Below are 19,837 nucleotides of genomic sequence, written 5' to 3'. Positions count from 1 at the left end.
TTCTAAATGTGCCACTAAATATTTAATAGTGTGCTAATTTGGAAAGCAGAAAAAAACAAATCAGCCAGCAGATATTCAGCGTCATTTGAGCTGCTGTTGGATGAAAACATGTATTCTCTTTAGCCATGGCACAGGCAGTATTCAGATCAGTAAAATTAGCAATACCACAATGTAAAAACACTGCATTAATCAAAATCTGACTTAAATAAAAGTGTGTAAGTATTGTCAATAATATATAAGATATAAAGCTTCATACTATTATACATATATTATTATTGCAGATGAATCCATGTATCGTTTTACAGATGAAGCATGGTTAAGGAGTTAATTCATAATATTTTATATAACCTATAACAATACACAGATGATCTTGTGTTTTTAGATACATGACAGAGCAGTTTTGAAACAAAAAAAATACATTTTGGAGAATTTTCTCTGCTTACAGAGGAGCACGTAATTCCTCGACTACTCCAAACTGATGAAATGTTCCTCCCATAACTGAAATGATTATTTTTTCCAAAATAAAGCTCCAGATTTTATTAATATTAACCCTAACACGTACAGTGCACGGTACATGTGTGCAGGCTACGGTTATACGTTGATGCCAGATGGTGCTTGTGGAATGTATTATACGTGTTGCTTCCTGTCTAAATCAGGGCAAAGCCATTTTTTATTGCCACTGAAACAGAATGACTCACAAAACCCACGAAAAAAACAGATGCAATAGGTTTGTGCGAGGAATATATATATATATAAATAAATAAAATAACACTGGCAATTTGTGCAGCTGCAAAAATATTTGTGGGAACACTTCAGAACTTTACATAATGCATGAAGCAGTTTCTGATTTATAGCCAGCTGAAGGTGTGATACACTGCATGATGCACACCTCGGTTTCCTCTATTTGAAAATGAGCTGTTATTCCAGCTCCTGACCCCTGCTAGATCAATGCGTGAGCATAACCCGCCTTGTCAGAACATTGAGCCCATTTTTTGTAGGTCGTGTTCATGTTCACACATTAACACTCAACATTCAGGCTGTTAGAGGGCAGACAGGGAGAGAAAGCATGGCCCGCGGATTCAGGATGGTATTTTCATTTGATGTTTCACTTTTCAGCTTGAGACGTGGATGTTTTTGAAGATGTGGACGTTTCTTTTTTTTTGGACAGGCCTTCAGCAAAAGATTTTAAGTAACATCGTCCATTATACCCTCGGCCTTGTCGGCATGTCTAATGATGCTGACGCAGACTGGGAGGTGTATTTTACCCCCAACAAAGGCAAAGTAATTAACAGCAGTGAGGCTCTAGTCTGGGTTCTCTCTCCCTCTCTTACTAACCCTCTCTCTCATTTTTGTTGTGTATCAAAGGGACTTATTGTGTGATTACTTATGTGGATTGAGGGTTTTTGTCGTGAGAGGTCTCCTTAAAGATCAAAAATGAGTCTTTTCTTAATTTGCTTTTCCCTCAAGCCTCTCCTTTTTGTTGTTGGCATTTTTTAACAACTTGAAAGGTTGCTGGTGTAGTCCACAGTACTGACAATGCCAAGAAAAAGTGTGTCCCTGAGCTAGAGTACCTAATGTTCATATATGTTTGCATCATCATACGCTTCAGACGCATACTAGAAAATGGCTAAAATCAGTTAAATCCATCCAGGAATTCCCATCCTTATCCTCAGTTTTAATACCAGAAAATACTAGTTACATCAGTTGGTTTGATCGTGGGATGCTCCCCTGCATGTAGACGCTGCCTGCTTTCATAGAAGACAAACCCTGAGCCCATTCGTTTGGATCAAACAGGTGGGATGAGGGAAGCCGACACTAGGGAGAAGGTGTGAAGATAAGGAGAGCGGAGAGGAACAGAAGGTGAATGTGGCAAACAAGGAAGCGTGTATGTGTCTGGAGAATAGAAAAAGAGGGTGGTTGTCTTCACAGATCACTGGCAATTGTGTATTTTGTCACATCAAATTTGATGCAAGACCTGTCTGTGATTGGTTGTGTCCCTTGCCACTCGTGGCCACAGTTGCACAAGCCAGTGATGTTGTGTACATAAAGGCCAGCCCTCCTCCCTCTCAGGGTGCTATAAATAGGGGGGAGAAGCCTCGGGCTCTCAGTGTAATGAGATTAAACCAAACCAGCCTCAGCTCCCAGTGTTTTATTGAGCTTTATTTCAGTTTCCATTCTGTATTTCAATATGGATAAGGAAGATATTGAGTGTGGCTGCTTCTGCTTGCTAGACTAGAGTCCATGTAGGAACATTATGTGAACATAATGTGAAAGACTTGTGTGAGTATGTGTGTAATGTCCTCATTTTGCACCCCGCAGGGCATGGTACATCTCCTTAAGATGTGTTCATCATGATGGTAGAGTCACCATAATGTAGTGCCGTCACGAAGCTCCAACCACTGACTTGAAATCTTCATGAATTTCCCACATTGCATCCTGACTTTTCCAGCAGTTTCCATATTATGCATGTGAGGCCCGTCTGTTGCTGCCAGTGGAAAAGTGATAGTCAACCACAGCGCACAAGGTTTGTGCAATGCTATTGTTGAACCCAGATCTGTGATAGGCAGCCAGAGAGCCGTACTGGCACAGCTATTGTGGCTGAACGTCTGCGTGTGACCATGTGCTTCTGTGAATGCTTTTGTGAGATGGAAAGTGTCTAGGGAATAGCAGAGTGGGAGACATCCATTCTGTTTGGACATACTGCTGATTCTAACAGCCCATATTCTCAGACTCTGACGTTTCAGAGCGGTCTGCTAGACTCTTCCTTTTCTACCACGCTGCTCAGGCATCATTACCCCATCACAGCTTCTACCTCCATCATTTTGCCATCAGTTAGAGAGTACTTGGCACCCCAGGTTCACTCGGTTCTCTGCTGATAAACATATCTGTTATTCATCCCCTGTTTCTGTTCCCAGTAGAAGAGAACATAAATTATCAACATCCGCACCTCTAAGAATAAGAATAAGAATAAGAACACATTCATCCATGGTCAGTGGAGGAAACAGACAAACGGAGAAGGGGTTGAAAAAAATAGCAGAATCAGAGCTTCATTGGATTTGTAACACACATTTACATATAACTAAAAGCAAAAGGTATCAATTTTTTTTTGTTTTGCGGACACAGTTGTTTTTATTTAATGTAGTCAATACAGCAACCTCTTTTTATGGTTTGGCCACTACAGCGTGACAGAATAAAGTCCGACAGTTGATGAAAAGTTCAAGCTGTCGGCGTGTCGTGATGTGAGGAAAAGAAGTCGAGACAGAAAGGGTGCATTTGAACTGAGGAACATTTTTGGAGCCTAAAATTATAGTGCTTCTGCTAAAAAAAAAAAAACTTAAAAAAAAAAAAAGGGGAGAATATGAGGGGCAGTGAATGACATAAGAATAAAAATGAGAGGCAGACTGACTCATCAGACAGGCATGTCACATTCACTGCCCCGCTGCAAGGCAATGGCCCTGGGGCTGTTTCAGGACAAATGAATCCATACAGATAATCCTGCCTTTTCTCACTAATGATATCTAACTGCTATCTAGGATAATCACACTGATTTTCTTATTGTTCATGATTCTCCTTGTTAATGCCTATTATAGAAGCGCTGTAATTGGAGTAGAGTTTTGCTAATTGTTCTTTATGAGATTTAATTTATGGTAGATTTTTATCTCTATCTATCTCTACCTATATTTTATCTTTATGAAATCTACCTATACATAAAACTCTCAGCTCCTGCAAAAGTAATATCACTCATCTTTTTAGTGTGTAATCCTTAATTATATAAATTCATAGTATACATCATACTTCACTACATAGCATCATTTTTAGCCACGGTAGGCAGCTCTGAAAACCAACTGCATGCTACCTTTGAAGTCGTATTTATCAGCCGGATCTTACTGCTGCACGTCTGCTTTAAATCAGTTTCTTACTGTAGAGCACTGCCATGGGGCTGAAGGACAATACAGTGAAATGAACAAGAGGGAAGCAATTCACTAGTGCACCCACTTTTGTTCAGCCATGTCATGGATGCATTGAGCATCAAGCTAAATAAACCATTTCACTGTGTGTTCAAATCAACCTTGTATGCTTTCTCACTCAGCTACACCCTGTCCAGCATTTGCTTTTGCACCACATTATATCAGTAATTATCTATCATGCCAGGGTAACGATGCAGCCAACGATCTTTGTGCTGGGCAATATGTATGACAAATTGAATGTCATGACTGGTTATTAGTCTGCTTTTCATTTCTAGATTGGATTAAATATGACAGAATTTGAAAATTACAAAAAAAGATATGGAGGTTTCCAGTCCATGACTGATAGATAGATAGATAGATAGATAGATAGATAGATAGATAGATAGACTGAGTGAAAAGACAGATGGAGGGAAAGATAGTGAGATGGTGAGGAGGAACAGAGCCACAGTGACACAAAGGTAGTTCTGGATGACTCACACACTCTTCTCTCTCTCCCTCTCCCTCTCCCTCTCTCTTTCTCTCTCTCTCTCTCTTCATCTCTCTCTAGTCTGGATTAAAATAAAAGAGGCCCAGCAGCCCCAGCCTGCAGAGAGGGAGTTACATGCTCCATCTTAGAGATAGGGTGATGCGCTAAAAATACCACTTCTTGTGTGGGCTTGTGCTTGGGGAGGGAGGGGGCCACAGCATGGGGAGGGAGGTTTATGGACTTGGTGGTATGGTAGAGATGCCTGTGCTATCGCTACTTTCCACAGTCCAGCTCAATCACATTTCCAGCTTCTTTTCTCATCATCTCTGCTTCACATCGTGCACTAATTGGGTTCCGTAAGAGCAGTCAACTTTCTAGGAATGCTGGTCAGTACAATTAAAAATTGAGTTGAATGAGCAGAATTCAGCTGGATACCTCTTTTATCTTGTTGACCCCTGTTGCTTTTTTCCATCACACCCCCCTCTGCTCGCATTTCCTCTCTGAAAAACTCCATTACACATCAAAAGCGAATCAATACCATTCTATTAGTCCTGCTGCTGCGGAACAGTTACTCTCCATGTCGAGGAGTTTGTCTCTCAAGTCCTAATTTATGTGGATGCGAGTGGCAGGAAACTAAACAAAGCACCAACTGAACACATCTCTCCATCTGTCATCTCATAGGATGGTTCCGTGTCAGCTGATCCATCTGTTTAGCCCAGTGTCAGTCTCCACAACAGACGAGGGGAGGAGACATACAGTGGAGCTCCCACAACACAAACCTACAAGGTGCTTTCTGAGAGCAACATTGCTCATAAAACAAACAGTTCCTCTGGTTCTACCCATGATATTTGGAAATTGCAACGCTGGTTATAAAAAGAACTCAATTTTTGGAGTCATATTTCTTAAATACTTACCTTTCACTAAACGGTCTCTGGGGTCGCAGCGGGGATTTACATCTAAAAGAGTATAGAGAGCTCAGGGGAGCAAGAAAGATGAAGAATAACAAGAGAAAGATTTGGTTTTGTGCAAGGTGTGCACAATCTCAGTTAACACAGAAAGGGAAGAGAGTGAGAAAAGCACTCTGAATGACGGAGAGACTGATGTATAGCAGTCACAATGAAAACGAATTAGAAAATAATACAATACAAGCTGTGCTGACCTTGTTGCCCCCTGTTTCTAACACAAGCGACAAAAATGCAAACTACAAAATATTGTAGTTTTGGATAAAGATTTGTAGCTTCTTTTTTAACCTACCAAGTCACTCTACAGCAGCAAAATGATCCAAACACACAAGACAAGGCAACCAATGAAGCATTATGGGTTATTCATCTGACCTCAGTCCAACTGAGCATGTGCTCGACTTCCTCGACCAGATTGAAGGCAAAAAGGCCACAAAACAAGCAAGATGTGAAGATGGCTACAGTACAGGCCTGGCATAGCACATGGAAGACACTATGACTGCATCCAAATATGAATTATTCTAACTTGTTGAATTATTTTCTGTCCCCTAAAATTTAGGGAAAAAAACAAAAAAACATCTCCTACATTTTTCACCAGATGTGGATGTAAACACCCAAAACATCTCCTACATTTTTCACCAGATGTGGATGTAAACACCCAGATATTAGAGCAAAGTCGGGATTTTAATCTCTAAATCTGTGTTTAAAATCAAATCCAATGTGCTGAAGTCCAAAACACAAGTGTGAAAGCCCCACAATACCTTCTCTATCCACTGTAAGGTTGCATTTAAAACATATTATACAGCAGCTGTGTGCTCTGCAGCAGACCATGTCACAAACTTGCATCTAAACAGAGCTGAAAGTCAAGCAACCCATGAAGCTGACACAGCGGTGACAGAATGAGTCGCTCTCCACCTGAGGAGAGACTCCTGTGAGTTTTCAGGGTTCAGAGATCTGCTGATGGTGATGCAAAGTGATGGACCCCTCTGGTTGGATTCGAAGAACAGAGTATAAGAGAATCCACAGAGCGACAGAGCCTAAATTCCTTAGGTTAAAGAAAACACTGTGCTGAGAGCTGTGTGTGTGTGTCTAATGTGAACCACTCAATCCATGTGGAATTTGTTTTGTACAGTGCATTAATAGATTAAGAGGGCTGGCGCTGTCCTTTCACAATGTGAAGGCCCTGTTGCTGCGCGGAATAAAGGACGATTATCCCGTCTAGTGTAGCCCATAAAATAAATCCCTTTCCTGTGGCGTTTGCCAGGTGTGTGATTGTGGCCAATCCCTTCAGGTTCTTCCTGAAAGGCATGTGTTCTGCACTTTCAGCAGCTGGGGCTGGCTCTCTGTGTTTGGCTGTCCAGAGTAAGGTTTGTGATCCTGTGGGCAGGGTAATCTGCTGTAATCCCGAGCTCTGTGATCTGACCATGGCGTAGCGGAGAGCTGGATGGATGGGGGTCTATGCGTGGAGCAGAAAGCTATTGAGGCCAAAGCTGCAAACAGGGGAGGGACAGTGGACCAGGCAGGGCTGAGGGAGGTCAGGGCTACTGCACTCTAAAAACACTGACTAATTTCTACTTTAAAAATATAGATTACCAGACATTTATATTCTGTGTTAAATGAAGTTTGCTCTGTCTGGTCACAGGTTGTTTTAATGTAACCCTCGAACTAAAGATAAATCTTAGCTATCAAAAGCCGTTCAGCTATTTTAACAAGAGCTTCAAGTCAGCTTTACTTTCCAGTTGCATCAGTCCGTTCAGTATTGATGGACTTGAGGTTGTAATACTCCATGCATGGTAATAAGTTCAGATTTTCTCATATTGTGCACAGCCAAATGCAGTCCAGTATTAGTATTGAAATGTGGATCTCAATGCAACTCTGGAGACTAAACTGAGAGTGTGGGGGCAGAGGCTGAGGTGGATTTGAATTTTCACCGGGGTTAGCATTGTTTTAATTTTTATCTGAGAAACTGTCTGTGATTCACCTGGTACGCATGCATGAAGAAACTCATAATAAGCCTCCATCATGCAAGTGTATTCATAACGATAAATGAAGGGTTAACTCAACACAATGCTTGCTGGGAAATATGCTAATAAGAAGAAACACTGTTTCAGAGTTTAATGAGCATTCGGCAGACAGGTTTCAAGAAGTCGCAAAGCCTGAATTCATGCTTATAAGTTCTGAAATGGTTCCGATTGTCATAACTAGAAATCTAATTATATTAAATTAGTGATGAAAGAATAGCTGAAAAAAAAAGTGACTACCTGTCACATTCACACAGTATCCTTACAGTATTTTCTAGCTGTTTATTCCTGCCCCACTGTCCTGTCTTGTATTTTCTTCTCCTCCATGTATGTCATCGCATTATCATCCTGGCTCTGTGAAGCTCCAATGACCAGATGCTCCCTCTCTTTGCCCATGTGGCATGGCGCCAGCTCTTTCCCTTCAGAGCTTCCGCTTCTTGTGCATCGTACTGTAAATGTCGACATTAAAATGGAAGCAGGCTAGAGCGTGCTTCTGTCTTTCTTCCCCTCTCTTGTGATTGCCTGAGAGGCACAAAGGGCAAGCTGAGGCAAGCTGAGATGGCAAGCCCGCCCTGGTCATGTCATTTGAGATGTCAGTTACGGGCATGTTGCCCTAAAAGCATGCCCCAGCCTGAGAGAGCGTCATAATGAAATCCCTTAATGTGCTCAATAGATCCACGGATGATTCAACAGCAGCAATAGAGCACAGCTGTGATTATATGGTCAGTGTATAAAAGTAGCACCCTTTCCCAATTTGCAAGTCCCCGATTCTCTTCCCTTCAACTCCCCTCACTGCCACCCCCACACTGGTAGCAATCAGCCAGGTGCTAAATGCCTGGGTGAGGCACAGCTCATGGGTGGGTGGGGGGGTGTAGTGGAGGGGTGGGGGTTAAAATTGCACGTGGAAATAAGCATCTGTGCTTGCTTGGCAGAGGAGTAAGCGGGGGCAGGAAATAACTGTCATTCTCCACACAGGCTGAGACTACGGCCTGTGTGTGTGTCGTGGGGAGAGAGAGGGTGATGGACTCAGGCAGGTTAATCATTAACTTAGTGAACTGAGGAGAATGAAGAAAAGGGGGATGGGAGACAGACTTACTGGGAATGTATTGTTTTTGAAGTTGCTTAAATGAATGAGGGTTGGATCATCCCCTCAGAGATGCCTGATTAACAGCAGCATACAGTGAGAGGGAGGGAAAGGAGAGCTGACACCAACCAGACTGTTGGGAAATTGCTGACACGGCAGCATTTATCCCCAGCCAGGGACTCGTGATGATTGTTAATGAATAATCGATGGCAAGAGAGGGTCAATGCATGGGGGATGTATGTAAATCTCCTCTACACTTGCATATAGACTTATAGGCTTAATTAAACTAATCACTGCACTGACTTTGAAGCCTTTGAAGCCTGCCATACTAATGACATGAAAACAAGCTCCCCTTTTGTTACAGAAATGTGTGCTGCGAAGAGAGAAAATGAAGTGCTGCAGCAAAACCTGGCTTATACTGCACACAAGGACTATCTGTAATAAGATGCATAGTGCTAATTCAATAACCACACTGGTACTACAGTAATACCTATAAGATTTCAAAATACATTTCAGCTTGATGTTACATAGCTACTGCACATGCAATAAATGAGCTTTACATTTTCCAAGTCAGTGACCACATCCTCTCGGTCATGCAAAATGAATTAGTCATGTTCTTGTAAATGACCTTTCAAATGGTCTTGCATACCTAAATGATCTGTTGTTTTCACGTTTGATTCATTTCAGAAATGTTTTCTCATGGCTGTGTTATTATCTGTGCCGTTATTTATATTATAAAGGCTGGTGCTTTTATATTTTTGAAGGCGTAACACTGGCAGGAGGCAAAAAAAAAAGACAGTGTAGTGGGTAGTGTGTCTTTCAAAAGAAGGAAAATGTTTGTTTAGCACCTTACCTACAAAGGCACAAGGTTTGTCAGTATTTCATTTTATTTTGTGTAATATTTGTTTGTTTTTTTGTTTGTTTGAGTTAGTCTGAGTGTGAAAATGAAAAATGTGTAAGAAATTCTCGGGTGCTCATTAATTAGTTAGTTGGTCCTTGGTTCCTTTTCCTCGGTTAGTTTGCCCGTCTGAAGAAATGTTGTGTTATTAAAGTGTGTTTTGCAGTAACAGCTTGAATTAAGCAGATCAGGGATGTCCAAAGTATGGCCCAGGGGCCAATCATGGCCCGAAGCTTCATTTTTATAATATATTATTTAGGGCCTGCTAGGATTGTCAGATACTGTATGGCTGGTAGATTTGGCTTTTTCAGTTGAGCATGCATTTGAACCTTTAAGGACATAACTGCTGGTGTTATATATCTGTAGATGTAACACAAAATATTACTTTCTGAATTAATTTGTTAAGGACAAGAGCAAGAGTGATACGTTTTAAACTTAAATGTTAACAGACTTTGCATTACTCATAATAAGTCATGTTTAAAATGAACATGAGGTTTAGATCTGTATCAACTTCATGCAAGTTTAATGTATTCCATACAATTTATTTTTTGTTATCTGACTCCAGATGTGAAAGAAAGGAAGAATTGGTTTTTAGAATTGTCCACGCCTGATTGGCTTAGATTCGGTTACATTGCCATTTAAAAAAATGATAATTGTGAACAGCCAACAATGAAAATATATTTTTTACAGAACAGTGCATTTGTATGTAACTTTTATTGGTAATTTTTTAAATGTTAGTATTGGCCCAAGGGCATCTTCACATCTACACATCAAATCTGGCCCTCTTTAAAAAAAAGTTTGGACACCCCTGAAGTAGATTAAAACTGCATTTCATATGTGATTTGTGCTATTGTCCTACCTTCATGGTAATTGTAGCTAGGAATGCAAAATTCAGGGATTTTTTAAAGTTGCAATCTTTCCATAGGAATTTACTGGAATTTATGCAAATTAACAGGAATTTATGGGAATAAACCATGAATATAAAATTAAAGGTTGGCCCTTAACAGGGAACTTAAATATAGGAAAATATATTTTAGCATAATCTTGATTAAAACAACCAGATTTCATGAAAGTACACTTGAATGCTATTCTTCAATCACATGCACATAGCACATTGCTTACTTATTGAGGCCATGCCCCCTACATGTAATATTAGAGCCCTGGACCATACCAGCCCAGATTATTGAAGCCACACATTTGAGCCTGTGGACTGCATAAAGTTAAGTAAGTTTTTATTTACCCTTATGGGGTAAATAAATTTGATGTATGGCATTAATATTTATCTTGCAAACAGCACATGAAAATGTATTCATACAGTAGATAGCTAGCTGATACGTTATATGCTAAATAAGCTATAGCTACCAGCATTTCATTGACCATTTATGAGGCTTCTTCATGATAAGATGAGATCTGTCTATGAGATCTTATCATGATGCTGGCTTACCACCAATTACTAAATAATCCCAATTTCCAGTTAATTCCCCTAAATTTCCAGATTTCCCATGGAAAGTTTCCAGTTTGAAATATTTCCAAAATTACCCAGATGGAAAGTTTCCAGTTTGAAATATTTCCAAAATTACCCAGCTTAACCTCCCATTAAAAGTTTTTCGCCCCCTAACCCCCAAATTCCACCGGACGCGGCGTTCCGTGTGCGCCATGATTGCTAGAGACAATCCAGTCGATTTTCTAAATAAAACACACTGTGCAAACTGCTGGTTGTAAAAACTTGAAACAAAGTGAAACAAATTAACTGCGTAGCATATTTACACATGTAGAAGCATATTAAGAAGCATATAAGCCAAGGGAAATAGAGGAAGGACCAAAACAGCTGCTGTTAGGGTGTGTTCACAGCATGTTGTGTATGATAAATATCAGTTCAGCTGAAGAGTTATAACATCATTCAGTTGGTGATGCTACAGTTGTTTACATGAGTTGTCACCAAGCCCCAGCACTTTATGCCATGCCAAGTCAAACCATGACAGGTTAATTTGCATTTCCATTACCAGTTTAAAAGCGAGTGAATTTTGCCTCAAGATGAAGCGTCTCCAGAGAAACAGTAGATACCAAGCTAAATTGTGATGAAATATCCGGGATGACAAGTAGCTACCAACAACCAATGCCCAGTGCAACAGTAAACAAGCACTGCTTTTGAATGTCATCGACGAATGACAAGCACTTCATCAGTTAAAGACATGCCCTGATAGCCCTGATGTAATGAAGACGCAAATCCCTGATGTGCTAAGTCAAACCAGGTCAAACTGAGTCAAGCCAAGCCAGCACATGTAAATGGAGTGAGGCAGTTCAGGTAGCGGGGCTACATGAAAGACAGCTTTAATGTGCTCCACGCCATCCTGACAGAGACGGCTTGTTATCTTCCATAAGAAGGAGTCACTCGGCTGGCACAAATCCCCATCCCTCTGAAACCTCTGATCATCATGTCATTGTCCACAGTGATACACTCCAGGGACTCTGCTTTCACATAATGAAACCAAGAGAGCTGCCCACAGCCAGGCTTATAATCACCCCGTGTACAGTGTGTGTGTGTGTGTACAAGCATCTAGTTTGGCTTTTTATACTGTTTGAGTGAAAACAAAAGAGCTGCAGCATTAATGCTCATCTGTGTGTGCGCTTAAGTGCAACATGGGGGTGTGCTTTTTCCAGTGTGTGTGTGTGTGTGTCTATGTGTGTGTGTGTGTGCATTCACATGTGTGCATGAGTCACTTTGAGAGGTTTCACCAGCTATTATTGAGCTGGGACTCTGTATTTAATAGGAGATAGAATAATTGTCTCTTCATCAGCTCTCCAGAGATTACAATAGTAACTGTCATGTGAATTTGAATTCTTGACATTTTTCCAAAGTGTGTCTTTGAAAGGCACTGTTCAAACAGGCTGTATGTGAGGCCTTTTCATAACTGACTTTTCCAAGGCGAGCTCCACAATCCATTCCCTGTGCGTCATAAACAAATGATAGTTACTTTCTACCAGGAAAAGAGGAGAGGGAGGGAAAAGAGAGACGAGAGAGAAGAAACGGTAAACTACTGAATGTGGAAGGCAATAGGAGAAGAGGAAACGGCTTGACAAGGCATCTTATCTTTACTGTGTTCTTTGCTGTGCTCAGGCTTTAAGCCGCTTCCTGAAAGGTGGAACACTGAATTCATGCAGCTGTTTTTTTTTTTTTTTTTTTTTTTTTTGCTGGTTGCTCTTGCAGAAAAAAAGACTGAGAGAAAAACAGGCACTATTCACAAGTCATCTCATTCGGTATATGCACAGTGTTTATTCAAATTGTGACACAAAGTCTGAATATCTCTGTCTCACGACAGTCACAAGTAAACACACAAATGCAGGTTGTCACACAGGTGTGTCGGCACACACAAACGCCGTCTGCCTGTCTCATACGTACATGCACGCACATACACACACACATTTAAAATGTTCAATCTGTTTTCCAAACACGAACAAAAGGTTAGCCATGCTACCAAAAACAAAAAGAAAAGTGTTTGGAGTGTTTTCCACTCAGGCAAGCAGAAATAAAGAATTAGATTTAATCAAGAACAAACAGAACGTGATGCTGTAATCTAAGATCTCTTTTTATTTTTTTGTCCCGACTTCAGAAGTACCTCAACCTGCTGTATAAACATGAAGTCTTTCTTAATTACAAAAAACGCTAGTAAAAGTTTAGGTAAAATGTCATCTGTGACACAAACCTCTATTTATAATAAAATATTTACTGGCAATTTGTAATTATGAAGCTCAATTTCTCAGTTAAGTAACTACAATAACATTGTGAGGTTAGAAATACTATCCTGGCCTATTAGTGCTACTGGAACACTGAGTTGCAATCAATGCACAGAAATTCTTGTGCAACACTCTGTTAACTTACTTAACTAGGAAATTGCTACACTTGCAATAGTGTTGTTTCAAATACCATTTTTGTAAGAGACTGTTCAGAGGTTAATGAGGTAATTATAATACTCTTAATCAATACCTTCTCTTATGAGGGTAATAAATAACACTTGTGCTGCCACTGAATCTTATGCCTGCAGTCGTTCAATAGCTCCAGAGTTTTTATTTATAATGCAGTCAAATAGTTTTGCATTTATAGTTGCAGGGTGCAACTGAGAAACCACGTTAACCACGTAAAAAAAACAAAAAACCTGCTTGAGGCTGTCTTACGTTACTATCTCCAATGTCATCACTGAATTACTTGTGGCTGACCTAAGGCACTTTGTTTGAGAGCTATTTCATGGTCTAATAATTGCTCATGGAGAATATAAAAGTACAAATGTGTCCGCTCACATCTAAAGGCCAAGGAAAGTGTGTTGGTGAGCAAGGCTGTTGATGTCAAAATACTAAATGTTTTGGGCGCAAACCCTGCACGCTCTTTAGCAGAACATGTAAACATTTACACTGGGGGTATGAGTCAACCCACTTTCCCATTTTTTCCCTCTTTTCTCCTCCTCTTTCCATCTTCTCTTCAAATCCTCATTACACAGGCTCTGTGTGTTGCTCTATTCTTGTGTCTGCTGTCTGTTACTCTAACTGATCAGCCTTCCTGTTGCTGCAGAGGAACTGTGTGCAGCGAGATAAGGATAGTGAGAGCACATGCTTGCATTGGGGAGGTGGGGGGAGGAGAGGAAAAGTAACAGATACAACGTGAAGGGCGAAAGGTTGGCTAATTAGGAAATTAGCAGAGATCACTGCAGGTCTCGGAGTTGTTTTTGCAGCCCTGGAGTGTCGAGCGTTGTGAATGTGAGACGGCAGCCACAGCAACCTGGACGCCAGATGGGGACAGAGGTCCAGTGTGGGCTGGCCAGGCACAGCAGCAGTGGGGCTTTAACAAAGCTGAGGTGGTGAAATATCAGAAGAGATCTCCTCTGGGAAGCTGTCGTCGCTGAGGAACAAACAAACCTCAAACAAACCTGCACAGGCAAGGATTGAGGAGACCCGCATATTTCCAGAGGACAAACTGAGCATGTGAAAAGAGGTGAACTGGAGTTCCAGGGTGAAGCATTCAGGGCCTGAGGATCACAGCGCGGGATACGCATGTTGATGCACTTTGACTCCTCCGGCATGGGACACGTGGGAGAGCAGGACTAAAGGGAGGATCAGGCCTTGATATTAGATCTTGTTCTGGATTGAGGACAGTTTGCGCCACATACGGCAGATTCTGTCTGCCACAGACGTGAGTCGACGTGGTAAAAAGTCGATGAGGGGGACTGCGTGGGAGGGAGACAGCCAAATAGAGTGAGACAGCCAGTTTTAAGTGGAGGCTGGGGGAGTTTTCTTTAACTGGTTGGCTCCACCAGGCCCAGAGCTGACAGCGATGAGTCAGAGGAAGCTGACACGACAGCTGAGGTTGTGGGAGAGCCCTGAGGGTCCACCTCCTGCGCCCTCTCTCACCTCACCTGTGTCACCGGTCGATCAGTCTCGCGGACATGGAGGCTCTGCTCTGTTTCGCCGCATGAAACTGAACCGCAGCATTCAGGAGCGCAGACGCTCATCTCACTGTATTTGCAGGTACAGTTCTGCATCCAAGCCACTGATCTATAATTTGACCCAGTCTTCACTAATCGCTTTCCTGTTTAAAAAAAAAAAAGAAGCTGCAATGATTTGTGATTGTTCTGATAAACATTTGTGTGGATGTTTTCGTCCTAAAGAATATTTCAGAGTAAATTATTCCATACGCACACAGAATAACATTAGTCAGATGGATTAGATTTTGGGAAGTGCTGATTTCAAAATGTTGAAGTCTCATAATTACTCTGAAAGTTTGCAAAAAAAAAAACAAACAAACAGGGATTAGCATGTTCAGCTTGCAGAGATTGTCCCCCTGGCAGACATTTTTGATGTGTTTTTCATTACTGGGAAAACTTGTTTAATGATAATTTGATCTGTAGCCACATTCACAAAGCCTTCTGGGGAGAGGAGTGGCTCCTAATTGGCCAATTTGGAAGTAAAATCTAAAAATATTACACTTCACGCTTAATTATACACGTCAAACTGAAAACTGTTCACAATGGTGTGGTGACAACAAAAGTTGGAGAAGTTTAGGAGAAGTGGGGAGTTGTTGCGGAGATAAAAGTCACATTAAAAATAGATGCTGCAGCTACACTGCAACCTGCCTCCCTATCTGTCCTAGTCATCTCAACATTTGACTGCAGCCTGAAAATTATATAGACATACAGATTCATGTTATTATATAGCTTGTAGCTATTTTAGCAAACAACAAACCTAATAACAACTTAAACAGCGTACTTTTCACGAATGTTGCCAGATAAATCGGTATCTGTCTGCACTGTAACTGAAGAATTGTCCATCATTTTCTTGTTATATGTTGCCAAACTCTACAACCTTATTCAATCAATACTAACTTCACTTCTTAGCTGCAAGATCGAATCTTCTTTCATCTCGGAGAAAGTTGGAGATTTGTCTAGAGCTGTTGGAGGATAAAGGCTTCACGACTGCAGGTGTTGTGAAAAAGAGCTGTGTGTAACCTGAGAAGCCTGTTGCCGTGTCTCTTTCGGCTAAGCCTGTCTTTAAATGGATCTGGCAGATTAGTTTCAGCCTTGTTTTTAGGGTTTAATGACAATCAGCAATGTGCTGGCCTGATGCTGTGTGGACAGATGCTGCGTTTCATTCCCAAACTAAAAGGAGAAGAAAGACATTGATTCATATGACTGTAAAGGTCGATGATGATGTTGCTTCATCACTGAAACAATAGTTTAGATTATATATCTAACTTTCACTTTCTCTCTTTCTTTTCTAGCTGATGCTTACTGATGATAAGTAGTCTTAACATGATACGTGATAGTGGGTCGTAACACTGTTTTTCTTCCTAAAAGAGGCCTTCCGATAGACCAGAGGAAACTGCAGTTGATGTGGCTCATTTTGCTCACTTAAACATGACTTGCTCTAAAATACGACTTGTCAGTAAAGTATAATTCTCATGGCAGCCCAGTGGCAGTCTGCCAATCCAGCGACACCAGAGTCACAGCTGCATGGGTTTCATACTGTAGCATCTGTCACATCTCTTACTTCAACTTCCTCTTTAGGAAACTAGAAACATGAAAGGAGGATGTACTCCTCCTTTAACCCCTATGTCTGTGTGTTTGGGTGTTTAGTCTTATCTGGCCACTACTTGATGTCACCGTGAGATAAGAGATGTAGCGGATGTAAACCTAATTTTCTCTCTCACCCTTCAGCTTCGATTCAGAAAATGGTCCCTCGCCAGGCCGCAGTCCCATGGATTCGCAGGCGAGTCCTGGGTTGGTGCTCCACCCTTCATTCCCCCAGAGCCAGCGCAGGGAGTCCTTCCTGTACCGCTCGGACTCAGACTATGACACGTCCCCCAAAACCATGTCACGTAACTCCTCCATCAACAGTGAAGGGTAAGCATGAAGCCATCATCCTGGATACATCACGAGGCGGACGGATTTGAAACATGTTTTATAAATCTGCAGTGTCCACTCTTTCACACATGCACGCACACGCACACACACGCATACATGCACACGTGCACACAAAGCACAGTGTCTGCATTATCCCAATCAACACAGCAGTAGTTGTGATTGTAATTATGCAATCATTATGCTAATGAAATCATGATGAATCCTCTTAGCATTAACTGTTGTGCTCTGTTTGCTGGCTTGTCTCTCGGTAAGTTTAAACACCCCAAAACCTTCCATTAGTGCATTTCAGGACTATTTCTGTGTTTAGATCCACACAGGTCTTTGTAAACATTCAGCTCACAGATACAGCCGCTCATATAAACACTAATACTGAGTGCATCAGACGCCCAAACAACTCACATTCGTCACATTCTCTGCTTTTTGTTTTTATCTTTTGTCCTTTAGGCACGCAGAAGACATGATTGTCACCCCTTTCGCTCAGGTATGTTTTCCTTGTCTGACATGTTTAATTGCTGTAAATGACTAAAAAAGGTGGCTAATTAGTGCAGTGAACTTGTCCCCCCCTCCCTCATCCTGTTCCCTCCCTCCCTCCCTCTCTTCCTCCTCCTTCTTTCCCTCCCACGCTGTCCATCCATCCCCCAGGTGTTGGCCAGCCTACGAACCGTAAGAAGCAACTTCACCATCCTCGCCAATGTCACAACACCCACTAACAAGTCAGTATCATGCAGTCAAACACCCCTTCCCCCCACTTACTTACACTCGTCACGACTGCCTGCTTAGTTTGCAGTGTGTGTTTGATAATATCTCCCTCTCCCTTGTACCCGTGGGAAACACTTTTGCCATCATGATTAACCAGTTTATGATTATCAAACTGCTCTCAAGGAAAATATGATCTGCATTATCTGGCATCTCTCCAACTCGCTGGCTAAGGACTGAGTGCAGAGAACACTATTCCTCAGATGTATGTCCCTGACTCTGTACTCAGACGATGGAGACGGTCAATAACACTAAAATTATTCTCCTTTGTAATGCGGTAGACAGTAGGAGCTTGAGTTGGCAGGCTTTTAGTTCCACGTCAATATGATATATAAAGCAATGCACCACAGTGTTATCAGCATCTATAATTAAACAGTGTTGTGCCCTGAAAATGCCTTCATAACTACTCTTTTTGGGGGCACAGAAATGAATGGCATACATATAAATATCTACATTCCCTGTATGAGCCAAGCCTTTTGTTGCCTCATAACATAATGCTGAATGTGTGTTGAAGCCCAGCAGGGGGCAGCAGTGTATGCTTCTCCTCCTGATGTAATGATGTGTTTGTCCACAGGAGGTCACCAGTGACAAGCCAACCCACTGTTCCCCAAGCTACACTCTCAGGTATGTTGTCAACCAATTAAAATTCTTCATCCAAAGAGTCCATGGTCCCCCCCACACAGCTTTAAGGACCCACACTCTCCAAATGCATCATCATTAATAAAAAATGGTTGCAGAATATCATGTGGCCATTACTGAGGAATTTTTTAATTAACGACACTGCATAATACCTCAAAAGATATGTGTGTGTGTGTGTGTGTGTGTGTGTGTGTGTGTGTGCCTGACAGGAACATTTTTATGAGTTTTAAAGGTCCAGTGTGTAAAATTTAGGCAGCTCTATTAATAATAAGAATCTATGTTTTTGTTACCTTAGAAAGATCCTATCATATCTACAGACACCATGTGTCCCCTTCAATGGAGTAGTAGAGGCAGCCTTTTTTTTAAACGTACAAATTACATTTATAATTAAAGATTTTGACTTTGTATGTACACCGTTGCCCATAAAGTTGGAATAATTCATTCCTCTTTTTAATCCCATTTATACACATCAGGTTAATTGTGGTTTAATTTTCACTGTGATATGTTTGGAAAAGACCGATCAATAAAGTTTTGAGAAGATACACTTTATCTATCAAGAATAAATCACATTTCATGAGGTAAGAGGTAAAGATATTTAATTCCAACTTTATGCGCAACAGTGTGTGTGTGTGTGTGTGTGTGTATACACATACATACATACACACACACACACATAAATATATATATATATATGTTGCCTAAAATCTAAAATCTGTTTTAGTGTGGTTGCATTAAACGTTATCTTAACTTTTTTGGTGGTGCGTGTGTTTGTGTGTGTCCTTCCCAGAGGAGACATACCAGCAGATGGCTCGGGAGACTCTGGAGGAACTGGACTGGTGTCTGGACCAGCTGGAGACCATTCAGACCCACCGCTCAGTCAGCGAGATGGCCTCCAACAAGGTGCACACCTGTTCACACACACACTTGTACTCTCATCGTCCTTCTCAACGTTAACTAAGCCCCAGGCTTCTTGATGAACACACATAAAGTGTGTATTTCATGGTTCACGAGAACCCTTCATGACTTCATGAGAGCTGATTCTTATTGTGTTGCAGCTGTATCAATCAGTGTACATAAGGGCTAACTTTCTGTTGAAGCTTCCACTCTATGAATATATACAAACAATGCAGCTCCAACATGCATGCATTAAAACACTAAACAATACATCAAGAACACTGCATTTGGATGGTAAATACCTTCAGCCATTGAACTTTCACACATTTTCACATAATTTTGTTCAGAAAAAAAAAACTATATGAGGAAATAATCATGTGCTACTTTTTCTACCATAGATCGTTTTTCACAGTTATTAATTAGAGGTGGTAATTCTGGATATTATGCTGGTTTTATTTGTAATTCTGTGGTAGTAATTTGATGATTTGTTTACCACATATGTGGTCATCCATCTCTGGGTTTTTATGGCATTTGTTGGACTAAAGCTACACGTGAATATGTTTTGTGTCTGTAACTGCGAAAAGCGATGCAGGTGCTCATTTTGCAGTACTCCACCTACATGCCTGTATGTGTGCACATGGGAAGGTTTCTTAAATATGCATTTGTATTTGTGGTGGCACAGGAAGAAGACAGAGAGAGAGAGAGAGAGAGAGAGAGATGGGAGTGAGGGAGGGTGATGGTCT

General features: G+C 41.2%; 1 protein-coding gene across 2 annotated transcripts in view; it reads left to right on the top strand.

The window, feature by feature from the left end:
- The window catches only part of pde4a (phosphodiesterase 4A, cAMP-specific), a 38,636-nt gene that overhangs the window by 7,447 nt on the left and 11,352 nt on the right, over positions 1-19,837 (top strand). Inside the window, exons 1-6 of one of the 2 annotated variants that reach the window (XM_027285319.1) lie at positions 13,086-14,913; positions 16,599-16,784; positions 17,250-17,286; positions 17,448-17,518; positions 18,136-18,185; positions 18,988-19,100. In XM_027285319.1, coding sequence (XP_027141120.1) covers positions 14,720-14,913; positions 16,599-16,784; positions 17,250-17,286; positions 17,448-17,518; positions 18,136-18,185; positions 18,988-19,100 — 651 coding nt within the window. In that variant the 5' untranslated portion in view covers positions 13,086-14,719. Of the gene's footprint in view, positions 1-13,085; positions 14,914-16,598; positions 16,785-17,249; positions 17,287-17,447; positions 17,519-18,135; positions 18,186-18,987; positions 19,101-19,837 lie in introns of those variants that run through there. The other variant, XM_027285318.1, reaches the window with a different exon arrangement.

Source organism: Larimichthys crocea, chromosome XII (genome assembly GCF_000972845.2).
Source record: "Larimichthys crocea isolate SSNF chromosome XII, L_crocea_2.0, whole genome shotgun sequence".
NCBI classification, from domain to species: domain Eukaryota; kingdom Metazoa; phylum Chordata; class Actinopteri; family Sciaenidae; genus Larimichthys; species Larimichthys crocea.
The sequence above is the reverse complement of the archived record's forward strand: the minus strand, read 5'-3'. Positions and strand labels throughout refer to the sequence as shown.